Below are 25,299 nucleotides of genomic sequence, written 5' to 3'. Positions count from 1 at the left end.
TGAAAAATATAAGGGTAAACAAAAACAAAACCAGGAATCCTTCACACAGGTAGGAATGTAGTTTTCATGTGTGCCTATTCTCCAGGTCCTCTGGAAGCCGGGTTTTAAGGACATAAGCCGTGCCTACAGATACGGCCTACTCCCTTGAGCCATGCAAGCTGAACACTAACTGGGATATTTATTACCTTCAATTCCAATGCGAATATTTTTCAGGCCTCGCTCCTTTAACACTGTTTTAGCGACATCACGATTCTCAATGTATTTGAAGAATCTATAGAGCTTGGAGCTATAAAGAACTGGAAAAAGAAAAATTGAGTTAATCATAGAGTAAAGACTTCTAAAAGAGGAGGGAGATGAGCTAACAGAATCAGCCTAATGAAAGGTAAACCTGACTCTGATGGGAAAAAAAAATCCAGCTGAATCACAAATGAAATATTAAGTAATGGATCAAACATAAGAAGGAAACGACATGAGAAATTCTTCTAGTCTCAGGGTGGGGAAGACCATTCTGGGTACAACATAAAACCAGGGGCCATAATATAAAAATTGATACATTCAACTACCTAAAAATACAACATCTCTGCTTAGCCAAAACCACTATAACTAAGCTAAAAGAAAACAAAAGTCAATTGGAAAAAAATACCTGCAACTCACATTACAAAGGGCTAATTTTCTTACTATATATATAGAGTGATCACAAATAGAGAGCCTACACAAATCAGTTCTGTAATGAGCAAAAGCACATATAAAGTTACAGAAAAAGAAATTAAAAGGCTTTTAGAAATTAAAAAGATGTTAAGTGTTGATCATGAAATGAGAAATGCAAATTAAAACATAAATGCAATGCTATTTTTTACCTACTGGTGTGACAAAGAAGTTCAGTAAAACACTGTTTTGGTGAGGATGTGGGAAACAAATCTTTCATATATTGTTTTGTAAGTGTAATATGGAGAATTTGGCAACATTTATCAAAATTATGAAATAACAAAGCTTTGGCACACAAATTTCATTTCTAGGAAGATTATTCTCTAGAGATACACATGTGTGAAGACTGTTTAAGAGGGTATTTACTGCAGCATCATTTGTAATTTATAGTTTCAAAGTCCAACAACAGAACTAGTTAAATCAGTCACAGCACAGTCACATGGTGGAATACTATACAGCCATTAAAAAGATTGTGGAAAATTTCTATGTTAGACATAGTGTTGAATAGGTTGATATGGAAGCATTTGGAGAAAAGGAAAAACCGTGGATGTAATTGCTTATGTATGTGCACTGATTACATCTGAGGAATATTAAAAAAACAGGAGGAAAACCGGGTGGGTGAGGCAGGGTTAGGATCAAGACTTTCCAATGTATATCCATCCTTTTGTACTCTTTGAGTTGTTACCAATTCAAAGGATTTAAAAATGAAACCAGCAGAGAGAAGAGTGACACCATTTAAGGGCCTCAGTGTGGCCTCCATATCACCACCGTCTCCGACAGACACCAGGGGCAGCAGTGGAAGGTGTACAAGGTGGAGACTTGGCACAAACTTTAGCCCTGCAGCAAGCATACTGCTCGTGCAGGTGAGTGTACTCATCGCCAGCTCAACAGTGATATTCCCGGTGCTTCCGGGAATGCTACTCTGGGCAGTGTGTTTGTTGTGGAAAACATCTACACTGTGCAGGTTTTGCCTACTTTGGGAATATTCCTCCCCCATGGGAGGAGGGTGGTCTTCATCCCAGTCCACAGAATCCTCATCCGTCAGCACAACGATGTGGCACTCTCGCTCCCCTTTCTTGGCACAGCCCACCATGATGGGCAAGATGAGCTCTTCGAGGTAGTGGTCAAACTGCTTGTGAGCACCATCGTTAGACAGTTCATGCAGCAAAGCACCTGGGGAGAGACACTGTAGGTGAGCATCCTCTTGGCCTGAGTGCAGATATTACTGGCGGGAAAAAGACTATGAGGTACTGGCTGTCATCACTGAGAAGTTCTAGAGTCGTAGCCCATTAAAGGCAGAAATGGTTTTTTGCTTCGACGCGCTAATTAAGCAGATTTTGTTAGATATGTTGCACATTTTACCACTCTAACTTTTTTCATGTTTATTATTAGCAAGAGGGAGGGAGGAGTGGGGGACAAAGGGAGAGAGAAAGAATCCCAAGCAGGTTCCAAGCCCAGTGTGGAGCCGACGTGGGGCTTTACCCCACAACCCCAAGATCATGACCTGAGTAGAAACCAAGTCAGATGCTTAACCAACTGAGCCACCCAGGTGCCCCCCTCATGTTGAATAATCCCTGAGCACTTTGACTAACTGAAGTTTTGTTAGCGATACAATGTCAAACCACACACATTAATTCTACAAGAGAAAGAACCATCATTTGTAGTACCTCTTCTGAAGATGCTCTGGACCCCAATTTCATGGAGTTATGGTACCACAGAAGAGGGATCATCTGAAGTTTGAGGACACCAAGGGACTTGCTCTAAGTGTGCGCTAGACCCAGTAGAGAGACCACAAGTCTAGAGAACTTCATGGAATATGCAGGGAAATGTATCATGAACCTCAAAGAATAATTTTTTAAATAATTTCAGGAAGCCTAGGTGATGATAAGAGAATGGCGTTTGTAGTCAGACAATCAGCTCTAATCCCAGCTTTTTAGAGTTTTGAACAAGTTAATTTCTCAGTCTTCTCATTTGTTAAATGGGGTTATTACCCGACTTGCAGGGCTCACTGCTTTAAGACTTAAGCAAGTTCACATCTAGAAAGCACTAAGTAAACATGAAGTTAATGATAAAAAGAAATCTAAGAAGAACCCAGCCAATTTATGCTGTTTGACTCTGCTCACTAATGTCCAAGAGTCAGTATCCTTATTTATTAGCTGAGACACCAAGGTCCCTGAGAGGGGAAGCAGTTAGCTCAGTGCCTCACTGGACAAGCTGGATTCAGAACCTGCCACACATTCTCTTTGGTTTACTCCACGTCTTCACAGAGCTGTGAAGCAGGAGAGGGAAAGGTTAGTATCACGTCTCTGCCTCTGCGAATGGTTTTCAACCCATGCTCGAAACTTTTTAGTGATAAAGAATAGCAGTTGACTCCAAGCGAACTCAAAGTTCAGCTTCTCAAATGCAGCTCAGAGCTGCTCTTGTACTTACTCAGATCTTGACATCGGATAGTGTTGAAGTCAAAGTTAATGCAGAGATAATCGCATGTATCTCTAAGATCTGGAATAGAGATGCCATCAGGACAATTGATGATACCAGTTTTGTAATAATCCTGTAAAAAGGTTAAAAAGAAGAAATGTAGGCAAAGAACCAAGATGAGGAATGACCTCTTCAACCCCTCATCCATTCCTGGTTCTGTTAAAATGGTAGGTTATTAGAACTGTCACCCGCTGGCTGACTTGTCAGCTGGCAGTGGCTCCTGGCTCTCTGATGTGCTTAATCACAGCCTGATAGCTGACTGAGCTCACACAAACAAGAGGTACTTCAGGGAGAGAAAATAGAGGGAACGGGAACTGGAACTAGAGACCCTAAAGTCAGTAACAATTTGATGGAACTCTCGAGGCTTCTGCCTGTGCCTGCCCCCGGGGAAGACGATGCCACAAGAAGGGTCCTACACACCAGCACTGTTCGAAATACAGTTGCACTGATTCCTTCGGCAATCTCATACTCTCCCTTCTCGTTGGGCCGAGTGAAATTGTACTCTCTTCCTGGTCCAAACATTCTGAAAGACATCAGACAACAATGTCAGACAGCTGGATTCTTCACCCATGAGGACCGCTCCCTTCTTCACCTCATTCTGGAAGACTCCATTCCATGTTCTCATAGTATAAATTAAAAACACATCAGTGAGACCCAACCCCTATGAAGAAGCTCCCTCCAGACATTAAAGGTGGTAGCAATTGCTTGCAGCATTTGAGAGCAAGGGGAAATGAAGCAGCCAAGTCTTCAGGGATCACCAGTGGTAAGCTTCCAGGACAGCAAAGGAAGTAAAGCAGCATCTGCAGAACTGGCCCTTGGAAAATCTCTGGTGTGTGTGAGGGCTGCCTCTCCTGCCCTCCCCAGTGGCAATGGATATGCCGGCAGCTCAGGAAGACTGTGCTTCTCCTGCTCCTGACCCTTCCTGATCCTTTCCCTCCTTTGTTAACCTACCTTATCTAGCATGCAGTGGTTCCCTGGTTTGCTTTTCAGTATCTAATGTGATAGATGCATCTGTCCTGCTGGGTGCAGACGTTACTGTCCTCCCATTCCTGGTACATTCTGATGCTGGAGCTCTGGGGAAAATACCCTTCTTCAATCCAAGGAGTAACTCTAATGATAGGAACTTCGGGTCAAGCAGATAGGAATGGGAGGTATTAGGCTTATCTAGTGGTTCGGCATAGTTTAGAGAGGCGAACCTGCTCTGTACATGAACTTAGAGGTCAGGAGGGCACAGGAAGATCTTGCCTTTTCTTACTCATCTTTTCCATTCTTCCTCCCTTCCTTTCAGATCCCCTCCAGTAAAACTGGCCCCTTGACTTCCACCACTCCTGTTGGGAAACCAGTGTGAGGGACAGGGCAGGCAGGCAGGCTCTTCGGCCAGCTTAAGTTCCCAGTGGCGCCGTCGCCATTTCCTTCCTCAACCTGCTGGGAAGCCTGGCTGGCTCTTCGGTGTTAAAACTCTTTTCCTCTACCCTAAATTGGCTGCTTTTCAAAGGTCTGAAAAAGATTCCAAATCACATACTTTCCAAACACTAACACCATACATAAGAAATCCATCCTGATAAAAGTGTCTTCAAAGAATGCTGACATTTCTGAACATTCTGGTTAAAGTCCAACCAAAACAGCTATGAATCAAAATAGTGAACAAAATGCCATGCAATGCCCCCTTCCCCTCACAAATTCTCATCAGCAAGAGCTAGCTCAGAGTTATTTTTCTGGTAATGGTGTGGATGAACATTAATCCACTTGCGATATTTCAGCCCCTCCCCCTTGTGACTAATGGCTCACATTTTTTAAGCTCACTGACTAGGCTTACCAACACTGTATGTAACCTCTGGACAGAGGAAACCTAAGTAACTCTCGGAAACAATAGCCTCAGCTGAAGAACCACCTAGATTAAGAATCAGACTCTCTCATCATGGAACAACTCATTCCTAGATTCAAAGAATGAGGGTTAGCTAAGAATCTATTAATCATGGGTGCCTGGGTGGCTCAGTGAGTTAAGCCTCTGCCTTTAGCTCAGGTCATGATCTCAGGGTCCTGGGATTAAGCTCTGGCATCAGGGTCTCTGCTTCAGCAGGGAGCTTGCTTCCCCCTCTCTCTCTGTCTGCCTCTCCACCTACTTGCGATCTATCAAATAAATAAAAATCTTAAAAAAAAAATCTATTAATCTCACAGAAAATGCTTGCCTTTCTTCTTATGATCACTACTGTCAGAGGCAATCTACTTTGAAGAGCCAGCCAGTGCTGCAAGAACACTGTTTTTGGGTATGTGTATGGTGGTGGTGGGGTGGGCAGTGGTAGTGACCCCAAGACTGAGGACAGGAAGTCAAATCTGATAAAATGTAGGGCCAATCTGGAAAATGTTTTAATGTTCTAGATTAGTCTTTTTTTGTTTGCTTGCTTGCTTGTTCTAGTTTAGTCTTAATTCAGAGGTTGAGAAGTATTCAGATTTGGTTCTGGCTAAAAATGGTTCATCATGAATCTGTATGTATACGTTCAAATATAAGTATATTTGAGTAGCTGGATTTCATTTAGCCTAAAATTCAACAAATGAGTGTGGTCCATTCTGATTTCTTTTTTTTTTTTAAAAAGATTTATTTATTTGAAAGACAGAGATCATAAGTAGGCAGAGAGGCACGCAGAGGAGAGGGGGGAAGCAGGCTCCCTGCTTAGCAGAGAGCCCCATGCAGGGCTTGATCCCAGAACCCCGAGACCATGACCTGAGCCAAGGCAGAGGCTTAACTTACTGAGCCACCCAGGTGCCCCTCCATTCTGATTTCTAAATCAGTTCAAATTAGTCCAAAGTCCTGAGTGAGGCTAAATCTTTATATAAGATCTACTTCCAAGTAGATGAAAATCCCCAAAAGCCAAATGTCTGTGTGTAATATACATACACACATTATTATTTTTACTCTTATCTCAATTTGCTCTGCCTCATGTTAAGGTTTCCGGTTGGCCAGAAGGAGCATGTCCTAACTCCCAGCCCAGGCTCCAAGAACACTTTCTGGCCAGTGCTCCTTCTTGGTAGGCTTCTTCCATTTCCTAAACTCTAACCCTAAAATGCTGGAGGCAGGAGATGGGGAGAGGAGGGCAAGATTGTGGTCTCAATGAAGCAGCACAGAGAATGGAACATGACGAAAAGAGAGAGCAGGCACAAAACAATACAACAGGCAGGCATAAAGACTCCGTTTTGGAAAACTTGAATAGAGACGGAGGTATCAGAAAATGACAGCATGACACCTGCTGCCAAGCACAGTGGGCGACAGATGGCAGGCAAAAGTCTTTTCCATAAAACAGCTTTGCTATTGTGTCATTTGGAACACAATTCTATTTTAAAAGACAAAAGAAACAAAGAACCCACAACTTAGATCTCCCTGTAACTCTGTCTTTGACCTGTGGAACTCAGGCAAGATTATTTTTGTGAGGGTGTACTTATAATGCATCTTATTATGGATAAGATGGGTAAGAAATGAGGTGTGTGACTTCTGTTTTAGAGGGAGTTTATTGAGGAAGAGGGAAGGATATTCAGCAGATTATTTTCCATAGTCCTGATTGCACGCCCTTCTGTGGGGGCCCATTGTGCTGTACTGGCTTTGTAAACAGAGTACATCCCCCAAATTGTCAACACATAAATAGCTTTGTACAAGCTTGCCCTCCCTGTCTCACAAAGATATGAAGGTAGAAAAATAAGCAACAGCAGGCCTTCTTTTCCTCACATCTAGTGCAAGAAAAACAGCAGGTACTTCTATTCATAGAGAACACAGTGAATTTGGAAGGAAATTATCATCAATTACCTTCCCAACATGGTATCCGGATGAGCAGTGAAAATTTGTGGATTCACAACAAAACGTGTGCCATCTACAAGAAGTGTCACTTTCTCTGGTGCCTGGGAATGAACGTTACTGCCAAAGCCCACAGTGCTGTTTCCAAATCGTTCTGGAGCCATAAAGGATTCATGGTTCCGTTTATTCCCATTTTGGAAGCAGGAGCCTTTGATGTCCTCGGGAAGTGGCATTATGTGAGGGAACTGAAGATTTGCTGGCTGAGAGGCATAGTCAAGTGAAAGGTCTAAAAGATCATACAAACAAACCAAAATAACTTGAAAGCAAAAAGCCTTGGGGGAAAAGATAAATCTCGTCTCTTTAAAAAACAACAACAAAAACCCTCAAACTTTTAGGTGTTCGCAGGCAAAAAACTCTTGCCCTGAACAAGTAAAGGAAGAATAAGCTAGAGATTCATATTGGATCCCCCTGAGCTTTTTTACAGGTTTGTATGTTGGGGAGGAGAGAATGGAGGCAATAATGCCCACATTTCAAAGTGATTTAAAAATTTTAAAGTAAATTATATGCATGGCTTAAAAATATTTAAACACTAGAGAATTTCTGTGGATAACCAGCAAGGTTCTGCCAGACTCCAAGCCCTCCCCCAGTCTTGTTTCACAGAGGCAGGCACTTTTTACTTCTGTTTACACTTTTAGCTCCAAATAATACTCTCATAGTTCCTGTGTTTTATTTAAGGAACCTGCTACTTCTGGGTGCAGAAACTATTCCTTTCCCACATCCTTCTAAAAATTTCCAAATGTTTCTAAATGTTATTTCCCAGAAGGGATGACAGTCTCTAATTGTCTAAAGCATTACCTTTCCTAGAAAGTCACATAAAAATGCATTTTCACTATGCACTGGAGAATCCTAAAATCACCAGGACCATTTTTTGAAGAGGCAGGGCTTGCCCTCAGCAGAAGGGTTCCAGTGCAAGTGGCCTTGGGTTAGGATTCCTTTATGGAAACCGTTTTTGTGCTAGTATCACCAAGGAGGCATTTCCTTTAAGTAATTTATTTAATTTTCTACACACTGTTCTTGTCTCTAAAATGAGAATCATGTTCACTTCACCTCCCTCAAAGGATTCTTCTATCAACTGAATTAAAGTATGTGAGAGCACTTCAAAGTGTGTTAATACCATATCATGGAAAAAAGGCTTAAAACCAAATATGTGAAATTTGGATATAATGCAGAAGACAACTGGGGGAAATTTTTATGAAAGCATTATCAAAGGATTCTTTTAAACTGGCAGATCTCCTAATATATTTTAATGTAAAAAAGTCTCTCACGAAAAATTTCAAACATACCAAAGTTAACACAATATGCATATCTTGTCACCTAGATTTAACAAGCTTAATTAACTTTTCTACATTTTCTTAAAATCTTTTTATGAAAAAATTAACAGGTTAAAGATACAACTGAGTGTCTGACTCCTATCCCACACGAATTTTAAGTCTGTATACAATAATTCATGAACAGGGTTACCTGCTCTTCACTTGCAGGAAATAAGCCTGATTTCAGGCCCTTAGATAACCAAATAAATTGTGAGCTAGAGTGCACTCACATTTCTTCCCCATTTGCTTCTGAAGGAAAGGAAACCAAAATCTAGACCAAACACCAACTGAGGGTTCACATTCTACAGCTTTGGACAAATTCAGTGTGGCCCTGTTGTTTGCACAAGAGCCAAGCTTCCATACCACCCACGGACAAGCTTCTAGCAAGAAACGCTTACATCACCAAGATGGCTTTCACTTTCAAAATGCTGTTATAAAATGAAAGTAGGTACCCACATCATAAATTCAGGATGCTTGGTTCCCTACCCACTCCACCCCCCAACAACGAAGCAGTTCCAGTGGGCTGATTCCTGAAGGGCGCCTCAAGTCCCATGCCGTGTACATGGGTGAGAAGGAAGGGGAACTCGGTGCACAAACTCCCCTCAATGGCACACTCTAGGATGGCAGGCATGCCCTGCTCTTCTGCCAGCGGACGCATCTAGAATACCACAGGCTGGTTAGAAAGACATTGGTTCAAATGGCAGCTGCCCACCTCCTAGCAGTGTGGGCCTGAGCATGTTCTGTAAGTTCCTGAAATTTCCTTTCTTTCCTCATCTGCACAAGGAGGAGGACTCTAAGCAGGGATCAGCACATTTTCTGTAAAGGGCCAGAAAGCTCTGTGGGTCACAGTCTCTGCCATTGTAGCTGCAAAGTAGCCAAAGACCATATGTAAACAAACAGGCATGATGGCAGCATTTTAAAAATGTACAAAACAGGCAGTGATTTAGATTTGGCAACAGTCTGCCATCCTTAATCTAAAAACACGTAGCCCAGTGAGCACTCAATAAACAGTAACTGCTATTGTGAGTGTTGCTGCTGCCTTTATTCAAAGTTAAAAAGAAGTGGACAGTTTATCAAGAGCCTGCACATCCATTAACTCCGAAGTCTCCCAGTCCTGTGAAGTAAGAATATTAACATCCCAGTTTTCCGGATTAAGAAAGCAGGGCTCGGAAAGATTAAGGAGCTCATCCACCGTTATAGACGATAAATAGCACAGCTAGACTCTGAATCTGTCTTGTGACTCCAGACCCAGGACTATCTTTCTCATACCGTTACCGCTGAGTTAGACGTGTGGGACTGAGTGAGTCAGTGGGGCTGTTATGTGGCAGTCAGCCTTCTGTAACTAAGCCAGTCTGCTGGAGAGGTTATTTATGCCTTCTGGGTAGAGTGGACGCTCATGGGTCAGAAAGCCCTCCAAATTCAGTCAAGATCTAACCATCGTACCATCGCTCCTGGGCCCTAGAGGGTAAGTGAGACTCTGAAGAGCAGAAGCAGCCAGGCTATTTGTTTCTCTCTCCTGGGCCACAGCTGTGGGGTCATCGCTTAGGCAGCTGCCCTCCTGCCGCAGTGCCCTGTCGCTCTCGCTGCCGCGGTGAACGTTCATCCTTGAGTTGTGGATCCTGAACTGTCTGCTGGGCCAGAGAAAAAGCCTGGAAGACAGGAATGTGCAGGATTTAGAACACTCTCCAACAGACTTCCAAGGACTTCGGAAGCATGAAAGCCGAGGTGGAGAACTCACAGACGGCTCACATTCTTGTTTGAAGAAGAAATGACATCTTAAACTTATTTCTGTGATTTTATCCTGGGAGGAACTGGGCTTATTTAGTGATCTCTACCAAATCACTAACAATTTAAGAATGTTGATCAACTTGTTATTTGAGAATAATTTTAAGCTGTATCCAAAACCAGACATCACACCCACCATTTTGGCCCCAATCATGATCAGTTCTACAAGTTAAATGGTAGTGCAGTAATTTGGTGTTGTTTAGATCACAGTCACAAAAGAGGGGAAGGATCCAACAGGTCAATTAAAGAAAACCTGCCCATATGTGAAAAATAATCAAGACACATGTGTTCCTGCAACAACTAAGCACTAGGAAATGAAAACTATCAAATCTTGCATTAGCATTAGCATTATGGTTGTTGAAACAAGAAATCACCTGCACTAAAGAAAAAACAAACAAACAAGCAAAATTTGACTTACAGTACCCAGGTTCCTCTTTATAAGTTCTCTTTTACTTTCTGTACCTTATGCTCAACCCCCAACCCCAATCTCAAAATTACACCAAGACATCATTGGCTAGAAGGCTAACTCCCCCAGGCAGTCCAGTCATGGGAGGAACACATAACGAGCTACCTCCCTGTGCTAGGCATTTGCTCATCAGGCAGAATGGGGGGGGGGGGGGACTATGTGAAAAGCTTCATACCTTTCTTCCAGGTAATCCTGCCTTGCAGCCCTTCCATCCTTAGGGGATGCACAACTATGTGAAATACTCCTGAAGTTCACCTTAATTATTATTCTATTATACTGATTTCTACTTGCAATTTCAGTGGAAGAATCATCTTACATCACCACTGATTTTTATCCAAGTGGATTGCATGCTAACACCATTTCAGGAAGAAATTAGGTCACTAAGGACAGTAACATGTAGCATGTAGCGGTTAAAACAGATCCCTAGCAACTGGTAAAGTCAAAACCACCACTGCCCTCAAGTTTTATTCAGATGTCAAAATCAGGTCTATAGAACAGGGTAAGAAAAGGATCCATGGAACTGGAAAGAGCTTATTGCCAACACTGGAAAGACCAAAAGGGGGTGTTTCTTTAAGCTTAACTGGTTCTGAATGACAATGTTTCACTTAATCTGTAGATATGGTTTCTCAGCTCTTCACTAGGATTAACGCTTAGTGGCACACATTAAGAAATCGCCCAATGCAACATTTCCCAAAGTCTTCTATGAATTAATTCCTCTATAATCCTAGAATGACAGAATGAAACTCTCTTAAACTTTGAAACCAAAAAAGTTAACTGACACCAGAAGATTTTACAGTAGCCTGTTTAAACCTAATACCACTCCCCTTGCAGGATGATACATTCATTCAACTTTGAATGTGTATTTTCACTGCCAACCTGGTTCAATTCTGTAACCATCCCCCAAATGAACTGTGGCCCTCAGAACAGTTCTAAGGAAAAAGAAAAAGGAAAAAGAAAAAGCAAAGCACTTAAACAATACAGTCTCTATTGCTAAAAAACTATTTTTGCCCAAAATGCAGTCCTAAAAGTCATAGCAGAATACAATGACAAAAACCAAAGGATCGTGCTGCCCCTGGCACCTGAACAGTAGGTGACGAGACTGCTTCAGGAAAGAAGTAGAAGTATAAATATATATATATATATATATATATATATATATATATATATATATACACACACACACACACACATATATATATATATATACATGTGTATATATATATATATATTTATACACTTATATATTTTAAATATTTTATTTATTTATTTGTCAGAGAGATCACAAGTAGGCAGAGTGGCAGGCAGAGAGAGAGAGCGGGAAACAGGCTCTCTGCTGAGCAGAGAGCCCGATACGGGGCTCGATCCCAGGACCCTGAGATCATAACCTGAGCTGAAGGCAGAGGCTTAACCCACTGAGCCACCCAGCTGCCCCAGGAGTCAGAAATATATTAATAATGGAGCTCAGACTACATGCCATCAAGAAAACTTAACATCCAGCAAGCAGCTTGAGCTTCACTTCCACACAGTATGTGTAAGCATTTTATAATATTATAAAATTGAATTTTATATATTTATATTATAAAATTATGTATTACAAAATTATAATATAAATTATAAATAATAAATAATTTTTTTTTCCACAGGCCTCACATGAAGGCTCATATTTTGTTAAGTCATGATTTTGCAGACCTGGAATAGCAAGACCACTTAGCTTCATAATCTCCCATCTTGGAAAATTTAGACACAATCTTTGGTACTGGAATTATCTCCACATATTTCTTGCACCTAAAAACAGACACACCAGTTTCTCCCAAGAACATTATCACCTTGAGTATTAATACAAAATAACCTCTAGTTATAATAAATCTATGTATTTTCTTCTTACTTGGGACTTATTCTGATCAATTATTTCTGAAGAAAAGAAGGTAATTGCATGGATCACTGTGCCATTAAGTATAATATCTTGCACTAAACTATTCAGATTTTTAAAATCTAGATATGATAGGGTTAGGAGCAAACAACCCTAACATGAATCTATCTCAAAAGCACAACTCTTTCAGACTGTAAATGGCACAAGGGTTATGATCTTTTATTTATTCTTTTTTAAAAAATTTTTATTTAATTGACAGAGATCACAAGTAGGCAGAGAGGCAGGCAGAGAGAGAGAAAGAGAGGAGAAAGCAGGCTCCCCACTGAGCAGAGAGTCCGGGGCTCAATCCCAGGACCCTGGGATCATGACCTGAGCCGAAGGCAGTGGTTTTAACCCACTGAGCCACCCAGGCGCCCCTATTTATTCTTTTAGAAAGATTTTATTTATTCATTTGAGACAGAAGAGTATGAACAGGAGAGGGACAGAGGAAGAAGGAGGAGCAGACCTCCTGCTGAGTGGGAAGCCCAACTCAGGGCTGGATCCCAGGACCCCAGAATATGATCTTTTTTAAAAGGCAGTATCTTTTCTTTTTCTTTTTTTTAACTTCAGAGTAAGCTGGGTGGTGAAGATGAGGTAGGATGCCACAGAATTTGGTAAATAAACCAATCTACCCTTCATCTATACACCATAATTAGATTTAGAAAGTAATTACAACTTTTTCCAGAATTTTTGCTAACAGTGTTTTAGTTTTCTTTATCTTTACTAATCTGGTAAGTGAAATGTGATAGCTCATTTTAATGTGATAAATTAACAAGTCATTTCCATTATTTTTTTCATCAAAAATTTTACCTTTGAGATCCTTAAAATTTTACCTTTGGGTGGGTGGGGAAAAACAACCATGCTGGGCAGGTATTAGGTAATAGTGATTTATTCATATCAAGTTTGTCAGGCTTGACTAGAATCACTGGGTGTTTCCCAGGACTGCTCTCATCTCCCTGGAAGTCTGAGAGAACAAGGTATGATTACAAGACCACCCACTAGACTGAAGCAAAGCAGGTTCTGGCTTCGGCTTTGTTATTAACTAGCCATGTCACCAAAACATCCTTTAAGCTTCAGTATTTTCATCCATAAAAAAATGGAGGAGGATGTCTGCCATTACCAAGTCAGATAAACCTTTCTCAAACAGGATGCAGGGCAAAGCACTCAGAACTCATGAGGCACCATACAAAAGACAAGAGATGAGCCTGGGAGACATGTGTCAATCTCCCACATACAGCAGCTCAGTATTTCTTTAGCTCTCTAAGCCTGTCATCACACTCATCCTCTACTTTTGAATATACTTACGTTCTGGCTATTGTCCAGTCTAATCTCAGCCACCTTCCTCATTTTGATTCAGTGAGACGATACCCTGTACTGTTGCTGGAATTCTACAAATTATTTTTGGCCTCAGTTGCCTAACTTTTCATTTGCACCTGACCTTCTGTGTCTTTCCGTTCTCCCAGCCCCCAACTCAACCCAGAAAAACACCGTATCTTCCTCTTCAATTGACAAGCTGTCTTTTCTTTAGCTATTTTACTCCTGCAGAATTTTAAAAAACAAAGAATAATCCTGTACTCAGGCAGTACAGATTTATTGCTGTTGACAGAAAATACTAAGATAAAAATCACCCATAATTCCTCTTCCAGACTTTCCTAAGCATAAATACATAGATATATTTTTTTATTTTTACAATTTGAAATTCTGCTGTTAATATTATGCTATATTTCCCAACATACCATGATTTTGCCTGTAGGTCAGCAATTGCACTCATATCATTTTCAATGGTACTTAACATTCTATTACGTGGTTATACCAAATTTCACGTTTTATTGCCTTTTTTTTTTTTAAACATTCAATCTTTACCCCATAGAGAATTTGTTTTGTATACAGCATGAGGTATGGATGTACCAAAATTCAAATGGTTAACCAATTAACTGCCTTAATATATTCTGAGGAGTCCATTTTTTTCCCATACTGATTTGAGATGTCACCTTTATCACATACTAAAAGATAATAGATGCTTGATCTGGTTTTTATACTCTGTTCCACCAATTCATCTACTTCTGTGCCAATGTCATGTATAATTTCAACTGAACAATCTTGCCATCATTTTTCTATGTCCCTTAGCTAGAAGTTCTAAAATGGTATTTTTTTTTTTAAGATTTTATTTATTTGACAGAGAGAGATCACAAGTAGGCAGAGAGGCAAGCAGAGAGAGAGACAGGAGGAAGCAGGCTCCCTGCGGAGCAGAGAGCCCGATGTGGGACTCGACCCCAGAACCCTGAGATCATGACCTGAGCTGAAGGCAGAGGCTTAACCCACTGAGCCACCCAGGTGCCCCAAGTATTTTTTTTTTTTTTAAGATTTTATTTATTTATTTGACAGACAGAGATCACAAGTAGGCAGAGAGGCAGGCAGAGAGAGAGGAGGAAGCAGGCTCCCTGCTGAGCAGAGAGCCAGATTCCAGGCTCAATCCCAGGACACTGGGATCATGACCTGAGCCAAAGGCAGAGGCTTTAACCCACTGAGCCCACCCAGGCGCCCCTCTAAAATGGCATTTTTAAGTTGTACACAGGAAAATTTTTTCTTCTAATTTTTAACATCATGTCTTAAATTATTTATATTTTTTTCTTCCTTGAGTAACATATTTAGTTTAAAATCACTGTGATAAGAGTCATTGAATATTACATTTAATGGATAGCAATTACACACAGACTCCTTTCACCAGGTTTGTTATCCAAAATGTAGCCTTGTTTTTAAAGATTTTATATTTTAAGCAATCTCTACACCCAACGTGGGGCTTGAACTCACAACCCTGAGGTCAAGAGTCACTTGCTCCACCAACTGAGCCAGCCAGATCCCCATTTGTTCCATCTTTTATTATAGGAAGTAAAAATTCACTTTACCTGAAAAGATTACTACCATAATTCATTCCAATGAAATATTAAAAGTATGTATGGATAATTGAAAATTATTAAAACTAAAGCAATTTTGCTGTTTATTGTTGAGACATTATTTAATCAAATTTTTAATTCCAAAGTAAAACCCAAGTTTCCTTAGCTATTTTAACATATAAAAATACATATGCATTAAAGAAATTATGCTGTCTAGGTTAATACTGCAGCTATACTAGAAGACTTCTATGCAGAAAAAGAACTCAAGATACTGTACTTCTTAAATACCGGTCAAGATTTTTATACATGCCCTTCTTACATACTCTCTACATGAGCCTAAGCAATTAATCCCTAGTAAAGATCAACCCCCTTGCCCTAACTGCTTTATCTTTCAGTTTCTATTTCTTTTCAAAGAACTGATGCTATAAAATGTTTTCCCACTTACCATACCATTTCTTAAAAAAGTCTCAAATTAAGGGAAGTTATATTTAACCATAACCTATGCCGCCACCCATATTTGCCAGCAAGTGCTCTGAAATCAGAGCTCTGAAATCAGTGCTCTGAAATCAGGTGCATAGTTTGGTTCTTGATTCCACTACTTATTTGCTAGGTTAATCTGCGCACATGACTAATTTCTCTGACACTCAATTTTCTCATCTGTAAACTGATAATATCTATTTGGAAGAGCTATTTTAGGGATCACAAATACTTTAGATTGAGTACGATCTCTGATATATGGTAAACACTGAAAATAGCTGTTACTATTCATATATTCAAATGTAGCTTCAGGCTTATCAAAAATCATATTCAAAAACATTTTGAAATCTTTGCTTGTTTTTTTCTTGCATTATTACCTACCTACCACATCATCCCTCATCTCCATTCTAATACCAACAACCTCTATTTATCTGTGTGTAGCTGTACTTTTTATATTAAGAATAACTGCTGGATTTTGAATGTGTCCATTTGCAGAGGTAATAAAATTCAATTATGGTACCACTGTTAACTCTTAATTTCAAACATTTACTGATAACAGACATGTTACTTCTTTAAACCAAACCTGTAATTTTAGAACTAAAAACTACACAGCTTTCTTTTTTGGAAAGTAGGCTCCATACCCAATGCAGGGCTTGAACTAATGACCCTGAGATCAAGAGCTGTGTGCTCTACCTAGTGAGAAAACTGTATAGCTTTCTAATGAATCTTCTGTATTAACTAAACACTTTTATCAGCTAGGTTTCTTTCTTTTTTAAAAATTTTATTTATTTGAGACACACAGAGAGAGAGAGAGCGCACAAGTGCCGTAGGGGACAAAAAGGGAAAGGGAGAAGTAGAATCCTTGCAGAGCAGGGAGCCCAATGTGGAGCTTAATCCAGGACCTTGAGATCATGACCTGAGTTGAAGGTAGACACCCAACCCACTGAGCCACCCAGGCGCCCCTCATTTTGAAAGTTTTTAAATCTCCAGGAAAATGGAAAAGTCATTACAATCAGTACATTCATATACGCCCCTCAGACTTAACAATGATCATCCTGTCTCATTTGTGTGTGCTTACACTTCCTTCCCCTCCCCATACATTTTCCAAATCACCTGAGAGTTACAGATAGGTGCACTTCCTATCCTTAATACTTCTGTATGCATAGTCTAAGAATTATGACATTCTCCTATAAAACACGACAGTACCATTTTCATCTAAGAAAATGAACAATTCTATAATCTCAACATATAATCCATAACCAAATTTACTAATTTGGCCTCAAATTTTCCTCTATAGCCTTTTTTGGGGATCCATAATCCAATCAAGGCCCATTCCTTGCATTTGGCTATTCTCAATCTTTTAATATTACATATTCCTTCCCCCCATTTAAAAAAAAATATTTATTTTAAAGAGAGAGAGTACAGACAGGGAAAGGGAAAGAAGCTGGAGCCCTGTCCAGGGTACAGGGCTTGATCTCATGACGCATAACCCTGAGATCACAACCTGAGTTGAACTGAAGAGCTGAAAGCTCAAATGACTAAGCTGCCCAGACACCCCTGAAATTGACATTTTAAAAAAGTATAGGTCAGTTCCAACATCCTGGATCTATTTCCATATAAGTAAAATATTTTCTTGTGACTAAACAAGAATATGACAGATGGCAACTGTATCCTTCCAAACATCATATTAGAGGCACATAATGCCAGGTTACCCCACTGTAGGGGATAAGTTTGATCACCAGTTAAAGGTGAAACTATATTAATAGCCTACAAAATAGAATGTAAGGCAAAAAACTACAGAAGTTGGGGAAGGCATAAAATTCAAAGATGGGGGCACCTGGGTGGCTCAGTGGGTTAAGCCTCTGCCTTTGGCTCAGGTCATAGATCTCAGGGTCCTAGGATCGAGTCCCCCCATCGGGATCTCTGCTCGGTCGGGAGCCTGTTTCCGCTCCCCCCAACCCTGCCTACTTGTGATCTGTCAAAAAAATAAAATCTTAAAAAAAAATTTCAAAGATGTCTGTTGGCAGAGCCACTTCTGTTCCTCATTTCTTCTACGTTGGAAGAGAGTCACAATGAGAGAAGAGATGCAGGAGAGAAGAGGACAGAAAGGCTGGAATTCTGTTTCCACTTCCCTTTTCTTTCCTTCTCCCCAGTGAATTGCTGAGGCCATGCTAATAGGTTGGCAGATAAAAAAACAATAACAGTAGTAACGAGTTCATATTGCGTGGATATATTTTCTTGTCTTTTCTACTTGACATCCCCAGTTTACTGCCCCCAGTACCTTTTTGTCAATATAACTTAGGTCCAAGAATGGGTTTTGTGCACAAAAAGACTATATTATAATTATTTGGATTTAAGTTAAGACTTAATACCTTGTGTTCAATTTATAACTAAGATTGCCCTTACTCAGTTTCTTTTGCAAATTTATCAAATTAAAAAAACTACGGTACTAGAAACAAAAAAATTTAAATAATATAATAAAAACTTTTATACTTACCACCCAATTTAAAATATAAAACATGGTAATATATTAAATCCTCTATAGCCACTACCCTAAGTTTGGTATTTCCATCAGATATTTCAAACTATATCTACAAACTTCATATATACTATTTTCTTGTTTTAGCACTTCCATTGCCTACCAAGTAAATCTTTAAGTAATGAAAAAACTCTGGTAAATCTAAAAAGTTAAACTGATGAATCTAGTTTATCTCAAGTTCTTAAATATTGCAACAGTCTCAAACAGGTTTCAAACAGCAACATTTTCTTCCATCCTTAAATGAGTAATCAAATCTAAAACCCAATTACTCAAGAACACATTCTACATTAGAATCACAAATGAATCAGTTGAGATTGTTGAATATGTCAAATTGCTACAAACCCTACATTTGAAGTACAGATGGCCATGAACTTTATTCACGGGAATCATGTGCTACATACGCTTCTCAGTACTTGATGTTAGTTTTAAAAGATTTTATGTATTTGAGAGAGACAGAGAGAGTGAGTGGAGGTGGGAATGGGGGAAGGGCAGAGGCAGGCTCCCCACTGAGCAGGGCCCAACAACAAGCATGGATTTGATCCCAGGACTTTGGGATCATTACCTGAGCCAAAGGCAGATGCTTAACTGACTGAGCTATCCAGGCGCTCCATAAACATTTAATAGTCAAAAAATTTCACAAAGTAGGTGCCATTATAACCCTCATTTAATAGGTGAGGAAACAGAGGAAGGTTTGGGAACGTTCCCACAGTCACACAGCTAATAAATAGTGGAGCCAGGTTTAGAACCCAGGCTTCTGGCTTCACTGTCTACTGTTACCATCATGCTGTTACCTCTCCTATAGGTCTCATCTACTTCCCGATTTCTATCTAAGTTGCACAGGTTTGGAGATATAATTCCAAGCCTAAGATCTGGGGCCTGGGTATACAACCTCACTGTGACAATAATGGGCATATATAGCACCTTTTCTGTTTAAATAGTTGAGTGGACTTCTAAATCAACTAACTCCACATGGGGATTGATTTTACAGTGTGAACTTCCCAGAATTCAAAGATCTTATCTAACTCTGCTTTAACTTTCAACATTATCAAGTAAAAACTGCATAGATGAAATTCTGTAATTTCCACACAAGTATTTCTATCTTTTGATTGGATTCAACTAGTTGTAGTCATGCTAGTGACACCTTTAAGCTAAGAACAATTCAGGGCACATAACAGACCAGGAAAAGCTTAAGATTCCTAAGAAAAAGCCAGTCAACATATTATACAATCTCCAGGGAGAGGTTCCTAATGTCCAGGACACTCTTCTTCTTGTTAAAAGCTTATAATTCTTTAAATGAAGAGATATACAATTAAAAGGTTACTTTGGCAAACTTCCAGGAAATATCCAAGGGCCATACTATTACCAATGTCTTAAAAGGAACAGTGCAAGGCAGTGCAATTACAAAACTTAAAAATGTATCAGTCAACACAGTTGGCCATTTTATTGGAAAAAGCTAAGTGAATGTATAGCAAGAAAGATCTGAAGGTCTTAGGGGACAGACCCATGGATCAGTACTGTAGCTACAGAACATGTTGAAAATTCTGGAGACAACCCAAAATCACTATAAAAGATCGTTCAAGGACCAGTACCAATTAGTGTCAAAAGTTTTCACTGAATTCTTGGCAGAAATGAGGACAATGCAATCTACACATACACAGACAGATCACTCCAGTTCAGACAGTGAGCACTGACTGAGACATCATCAATCTAATAGTTTTGCAGGAAAAAGAAGTACTAGCATATTAGATATACACATGACTTTAAGATACATCACGATTTCAAAAATATTAAAGTTTGAACTAAAGTATAAATTATAGTATATGTTAATGTAATGCTTTCTTGGGAAGGATAGTCCTTTATACCTAAATTAAACCTTCAATTCTTTTTTGGTATTAAATGTCTTTTATGAAATAATGAGGGCAGAAAATGACGGCCAGATTTTTTTTTTTTTTTTTTAATGTACAAAGATACTGGCAACCTTTTGATGCGCTCCCAATTTCCTTCCCCACATTTTACCAATCATGAATCTCAAAAAATCTGGATCCCAATAATCTACCTAGGACTACAAAAATACTTCTACCAGTTCAGTCCAGTCTACCTAAAAATATCCAAAAATAAAGAGTCTCTTGCTTTGCTCAATCACTGAATAGCAATCCTTGGGGAAAATCATTTCTCCTTTCTGAGTAGAGCTGAAGTCTGCCTTCCTCCCCACACCCACCCATGTTTCATTTTAGTCGTATTGCCTGGAATCCTTCAGAAAAATGGATAAAACAGAAAAACAACTGCTTGAAGGCATCAGACAACTAAGAAAAGTAGCCAAGACTTGAAGATTAGAGAGAAGCTATAATGGTCAGTTTTACAGGTAAACTTGCTTAAGCTACAGTCTTAGTTCAATCAAAACACTAATCTCAGGGCACCTGGGGGGTTCAGTGGGTTGAGCCTCTGCCTTCGGCTTGGGTTATGATCTCAGAATCCTGGAATCCTGGGATCCAGCCCCATGGCGGGCTCTGTGCTCAGCAGGGAGCCTGCTTCCCCCTCTTTCTCTGCCTGCCTCTCTGCCTACTTGTGATCTCTCTCTGTCAAATAAATACATAAAATCTTAAAAAAAAAACAAACCCACTAATCTCGATGTTACTGTGAAAGTATATGATACATGTGATTAAAAGTCTATAATCACTTTAATTATGGAAGATTATTTTAGATAATCTGAGTGGGCCTTACCCAGTCAACTGGAAAGCTTTAAAAGCAGAATTCAAGTTTCTCTAAGAAGAAATTAATGTGTGGATTGCAGCTTCAACTCCTGTTCAGAGCTCCAACCTGAACATCCTTCCTGATGGTCTAGCCCAGTCCCCACACTTCTATTAAGCCAACTTTCTGTGATAAATATCTTAACATATATTAGGTATATGTGTATGTATTTATAGATAGAGGATATATGTTATTGTGATGTATATACACACAGAACCACAATCTGTAATTAAAACCTTTCAAAATTGGGGCGCCTGGGTGGCTCAGTGGGTTAAAGCCTCTGCCTTCGGCTCAGGTCATGATCCCAGGGTACTGGGATCGAGCCCGCATCGGGCTCTCTGCTCAGCGGGGAGCCTGCTTCCTCCTCTCTCTCTGCCTGCCTCTCTGCCTACTTCTGATTTCTGTCAAATAAATAAATAACATCTTTTAAAATAAATAAATAAAATAAAACCTTTCAAAAAAGAAAACTCCAGGACCAAATGGCCTGACTAGCAAATTCTTCCCTATCTTTAAGGAAGAAATTACACCAATCTTATACAAACTCTTCCTGAAGATAGAAAAAGGAGGACTATTTCCCAATTCATTTTCGGAGGTTATTTTCTCTCAGAAACATAAGCACAAAAATCCCAAGAATTATTAAAAAGTTAAATCCAGATACATAAAAAGGGATAATACATTATGAGGATGGTTGAAGTGGGAGAGGGAGAAGCAGGCTCTCCACTGAACAAGGAACCTGATGTGGGGCTTGATGCCAGGATGCTGAACGAGAGAAGGAACACAAGCAGGGGGAATGGGAGAGGGGCTTGACCCCAGGACCCTGGGATCATGACCTGAGCTGAAGGCAGACACTTAATGACTGAGCCACCCAGGCACCCCAAGAAACAGATTTTAGATTAACACCTAAAAGTGCATGAAACAGTATTGATATACTAGGTTTTAAAAAAGGCAGGTTGAAATAAATATACTCATAGAAAAAAGACTGAAAATACTAATTATTCTCCCTTCATTGTAGGCTCATGATGTATGTGCGTAGTTTTTTTTTTTTTTTTAAGACTTTATCTGTTTATTTCAGGGAGCACGAAGGGAGGGTCAGAGGGAGAAGTGGACTTTAAGTCTTTTCTAAGGAAAAAACATTCTGGAATTGAGTCACACATCAGGCTCCTTGCTTGGCAAGGAGCCTGCTTCTCCACCTGCTTGTGTACTTCTGCTCTCTTTGACAAATAGGTAAAATCTTAAAACAAAAGAAAACAAAAAAAACCCCCAAAACATTTTAATATTTTCTTGAAGAATTCAATTTTTAGATACGTTTTCCTTTTTTCCCATTTTAAAAGTTATAACACATTTAGAGACTTTGGAATATTCAATAACATACAATTTAAATACACATATTATGGGATGCCTGGGTGGTTCAGTGGTGATCTGCCTCCTGGGATCATGACCTGAGCCAAAGGCAGATGCTTAACCTACTGAGCCTCCCAGGCACCCCAGGATGTTTTTTTTTTTTCCCCCTTAGAAAAAGCTTAAAATGGTTTAAGAAAAAAAATGTTTTAAAGTTTAAAGAATACATTACTACATAAGAGATTTAAAATTAAGAAATATGCTTACCAAATGAATTAGTAATTTATTAGGTTAAATATATGGAATAGTTTCTCAAGCAGATTCTTGCTTTAAGTCCAAATGCAATGACTTAATGCAGAGGCATGATGTGTTTCTTAGGGTACTTGACAGCAAGCATGGTTCTAAGTAAGAGGTGGAAGTTAGGATAGGCAGGCAGGCACAGAGATAAAGGATGATGCTGCTTGAGACCCAGGGTATAGGGCACTCAACAATAAAGGCAATGGAACATTCAGATTACCTGGCATATAATTCTCTAAACAGAAAATAAAAAATAAAAAGTAAAGAATTCCCTAAACAAATTGTTATGAGCTAAACTTTATCTTTATATGTTGAGGTTTCAACTCTAAATCCTCAGAATGGGACTATTTGGAAAAAAGGACTTTAAAGAGGTAATTAAGGTTAAATGAAGTTATTAGGGTGGGTCTTAATCCAATAGGACTTTTAAGAATAGGAAATAAGCACACAGACACAGGGAGAAGGAGTCTATCTACAAAGCAAGGAGGCCTCAGATGAAACCAATCCCGCCAACATCTTGATCTCAGACCTCCAGCCTCCAGAATTGTAGGGAAAATAAATTTCTGATGGTTAAGCCAATCTGTGATACTTTTTTATGGCAGCCCTAGCAAAATGATATACAGATACAACTGCGAAAATTAAATTTCAGGTTCTGCCACCAAAAGAGATTTAGGACAAACACATAGAAGGAATCTTACATAGTTTTATGTATAGACTGTGATCTTCCTATAGAACTGTAAATCAATAGCTATTTTACGGAGGTCAAACTTTAATAATCTTGTCAATAACTTACTGTAACTTTCCTCTAATTTTAATAACTGTATATGCTATACAAATATAAAATACTATTTTAATTTCATTTGTATTTGTTACTTTATCTGATCCTTACAAACTTTTCTATGAAACAAATAAAAACCAAACCCTCTAGTCCCAGTCCCAGATCTTTGCACTATACCCCAGTATTTTCCAAAATATTCATAAGGCTCCCCATTTTAGTAAGAACAGAGATAAAGTTTATATCTATTTTTATCATAAAGTCTTAGTATTTTAACAGTAGGAAGAATAATCTGAATCTAAAGAAAAGAATATCTTAAAAAAAAAAAAGCCAACATTTCCTGAGAATTTACTGTGTCAGGCAGTTCTAAGTACTTTACATGAATTAACTAGACCCTAATAACCCTCTGAGATCGTAACTGTGACAATTTCTATTTCAGAGACCTAGAAACTGATGAGTACTTTATCGAAGTTAATAAATAAAGGAACTAGGATTTGAACCCAGGAAAGACTGACTTCAATGCCCACATTCTGAATTGCCACCCAATGAAGTGTAATGAGGGCACTATTGAGCATAAATCTTAATGGCTTTGGAGGCAGGCAGATTTAAGTTTGAACAGTGGTTCTGCCACTTATTAGGGGTATGACTTTGGGCAAACTTAAGCTATTTATATCTTAGATTCTCAGCTCTGTAATGGAGGTAAATAAGCCAATGGATGTAAAAGCATTTAGTACAGTGTCTGGCACATAATGTCTAACTATTAAGCCCTTACCCTTCTAATCTACTTTCATGAATATACAAGGAGAATAGGAGAATCCAACAATGTTTAATTTGAGGACTCCAAACAAAAATATCAAAAGGTTCTCCTGAGACACCTTGGTGGCTCAGTTGGTTAAGTGTCCAACTCTTGGTTTTGGCTTAGGTTATGATCTCAAGGTCAAGGGACTGAGCCCTACATAGGCCTCTGCACTGGGCATACAGCCTGCTTGGGATTCTTGCTCTCCCTCACCCTTTGCCCCTCCCCCACATGTGTGTATGCAGTGCATGCACTCACTCTCTCTCCCCCCTCTCAAAAGAAAATAAATTATTAAAAACTTTTTTTTATCCATACTTATTTCCTTCCTACATTCCAGAAATGCATGTCATTAATCTTATTTCCCCTAAGAAAACATATTAAATCAGATTAGTAGTTAGATCAGTTTTATATGGTCTCCCATAGAATATCTAATAACTTCTATAATGATAAGTATGGTTACAACTTTAAAACATTCTGGACGTTGCTCAAACATCTAATATTTAATAAAAATTCACCAATATACTTATCTTAACCTTTATTGAATTCTTAAAAAAATATTAAGTTTGTAATGTCTCTCAGGATTACAAGGTAACTATCTGTTTGCTCTTATTTGAACTTCTACTACTTATTTCAAGCTTCAGAGTCCTTAGGACTTTACTCCAGGATATATATGGTTACATCACATTCTCCTTCAATCTCCATTTTTCCAGAAAATACTGCTTTTGTAGTCATGTGGAAATCTCTCCATCTTCTTCTACTTATAACAGAATTTCTTTCGACCTTTTCCATTTTAGAAGCATCTTTCTTGAGAAGATTTAGCAGGAAGAACACTGGGCTAGGAGCCAGGGGTCCTCACCTCTGCCATCTCATCTCTTTATCTGAAAGATGAGAGGACTGCACTAAATAAATTTGTAATAGCTTTCCTTGTATCTCTAAGCTTC

The 25,299-nt window shown here is 39.2% G+C and overlaps 1 protein-coding gene across 2 annotated transcripts in view; it reads right to left on the bottom strand.

Moving 5' to 3' along the window:
• The window catches only part of KCTD20 (potassium channel tetramerization domain containing 20), a 32,329-nt gene that overhangs the window by 4,802 nt on the left and 2,228 nt on the right, over positions 1–25,299 (bottom strand). Inside the window, exons 2-7 of one of the 2 annotated variants that reach the window (XM_045071142.1) lie at positions 9,781–9,986; positions 6,980–7,253; positions 3,604–3,706; positions 3,136–3,256; positions 1,681–1,878; positions 186–296 (exon numbers count right to left, since the gene is read on the bottom strand). In XM_045071142.1, the coding sequence (XP_044927077.1) occupies positions 186–296; positions 1,681–1,878; positions 3,136–3,256; positions 3,604–3,706; positions 6,980–7,253; positions 9,781–9,940 (967 nt within the window). In that variant the 5' untranslated portion in view covers positions 9,941–9,986. Of the gene's footprint in view, positions 1–185; positions 297–1,680; positions 1,879–3,135; positions 3,257–3,603; positions 3,707–6,979; positions 7,254–9,780; positions 9,987–25,299 lie in introns of those variants that run through there. The other variant, XM_013062977.2, reaches the window with a different exon arrangement.

Source organism: Mustela putorius, unplaced genomic scaffold (genome assembly GCF_011764305.1).
Source record: "Mustela putorius furo isolate JIRA1106 unplaced genomic scaffold, ASM1176430v1.1 tig00003983_pilon_pilon_pilon, whole genome shotgun sequence".
NCBI classification, from domain to species: domain Eukaryota; kingdom Metazoa; phylum Chordata; class Mammalia; order Carnivora; family Mustelidae; genus Mustela; species Mustela putorius.
Note: the sequence above shows the minus strand (reverse complement) of the source record. Positions and strands in the feature narration are given on the sequence as shown.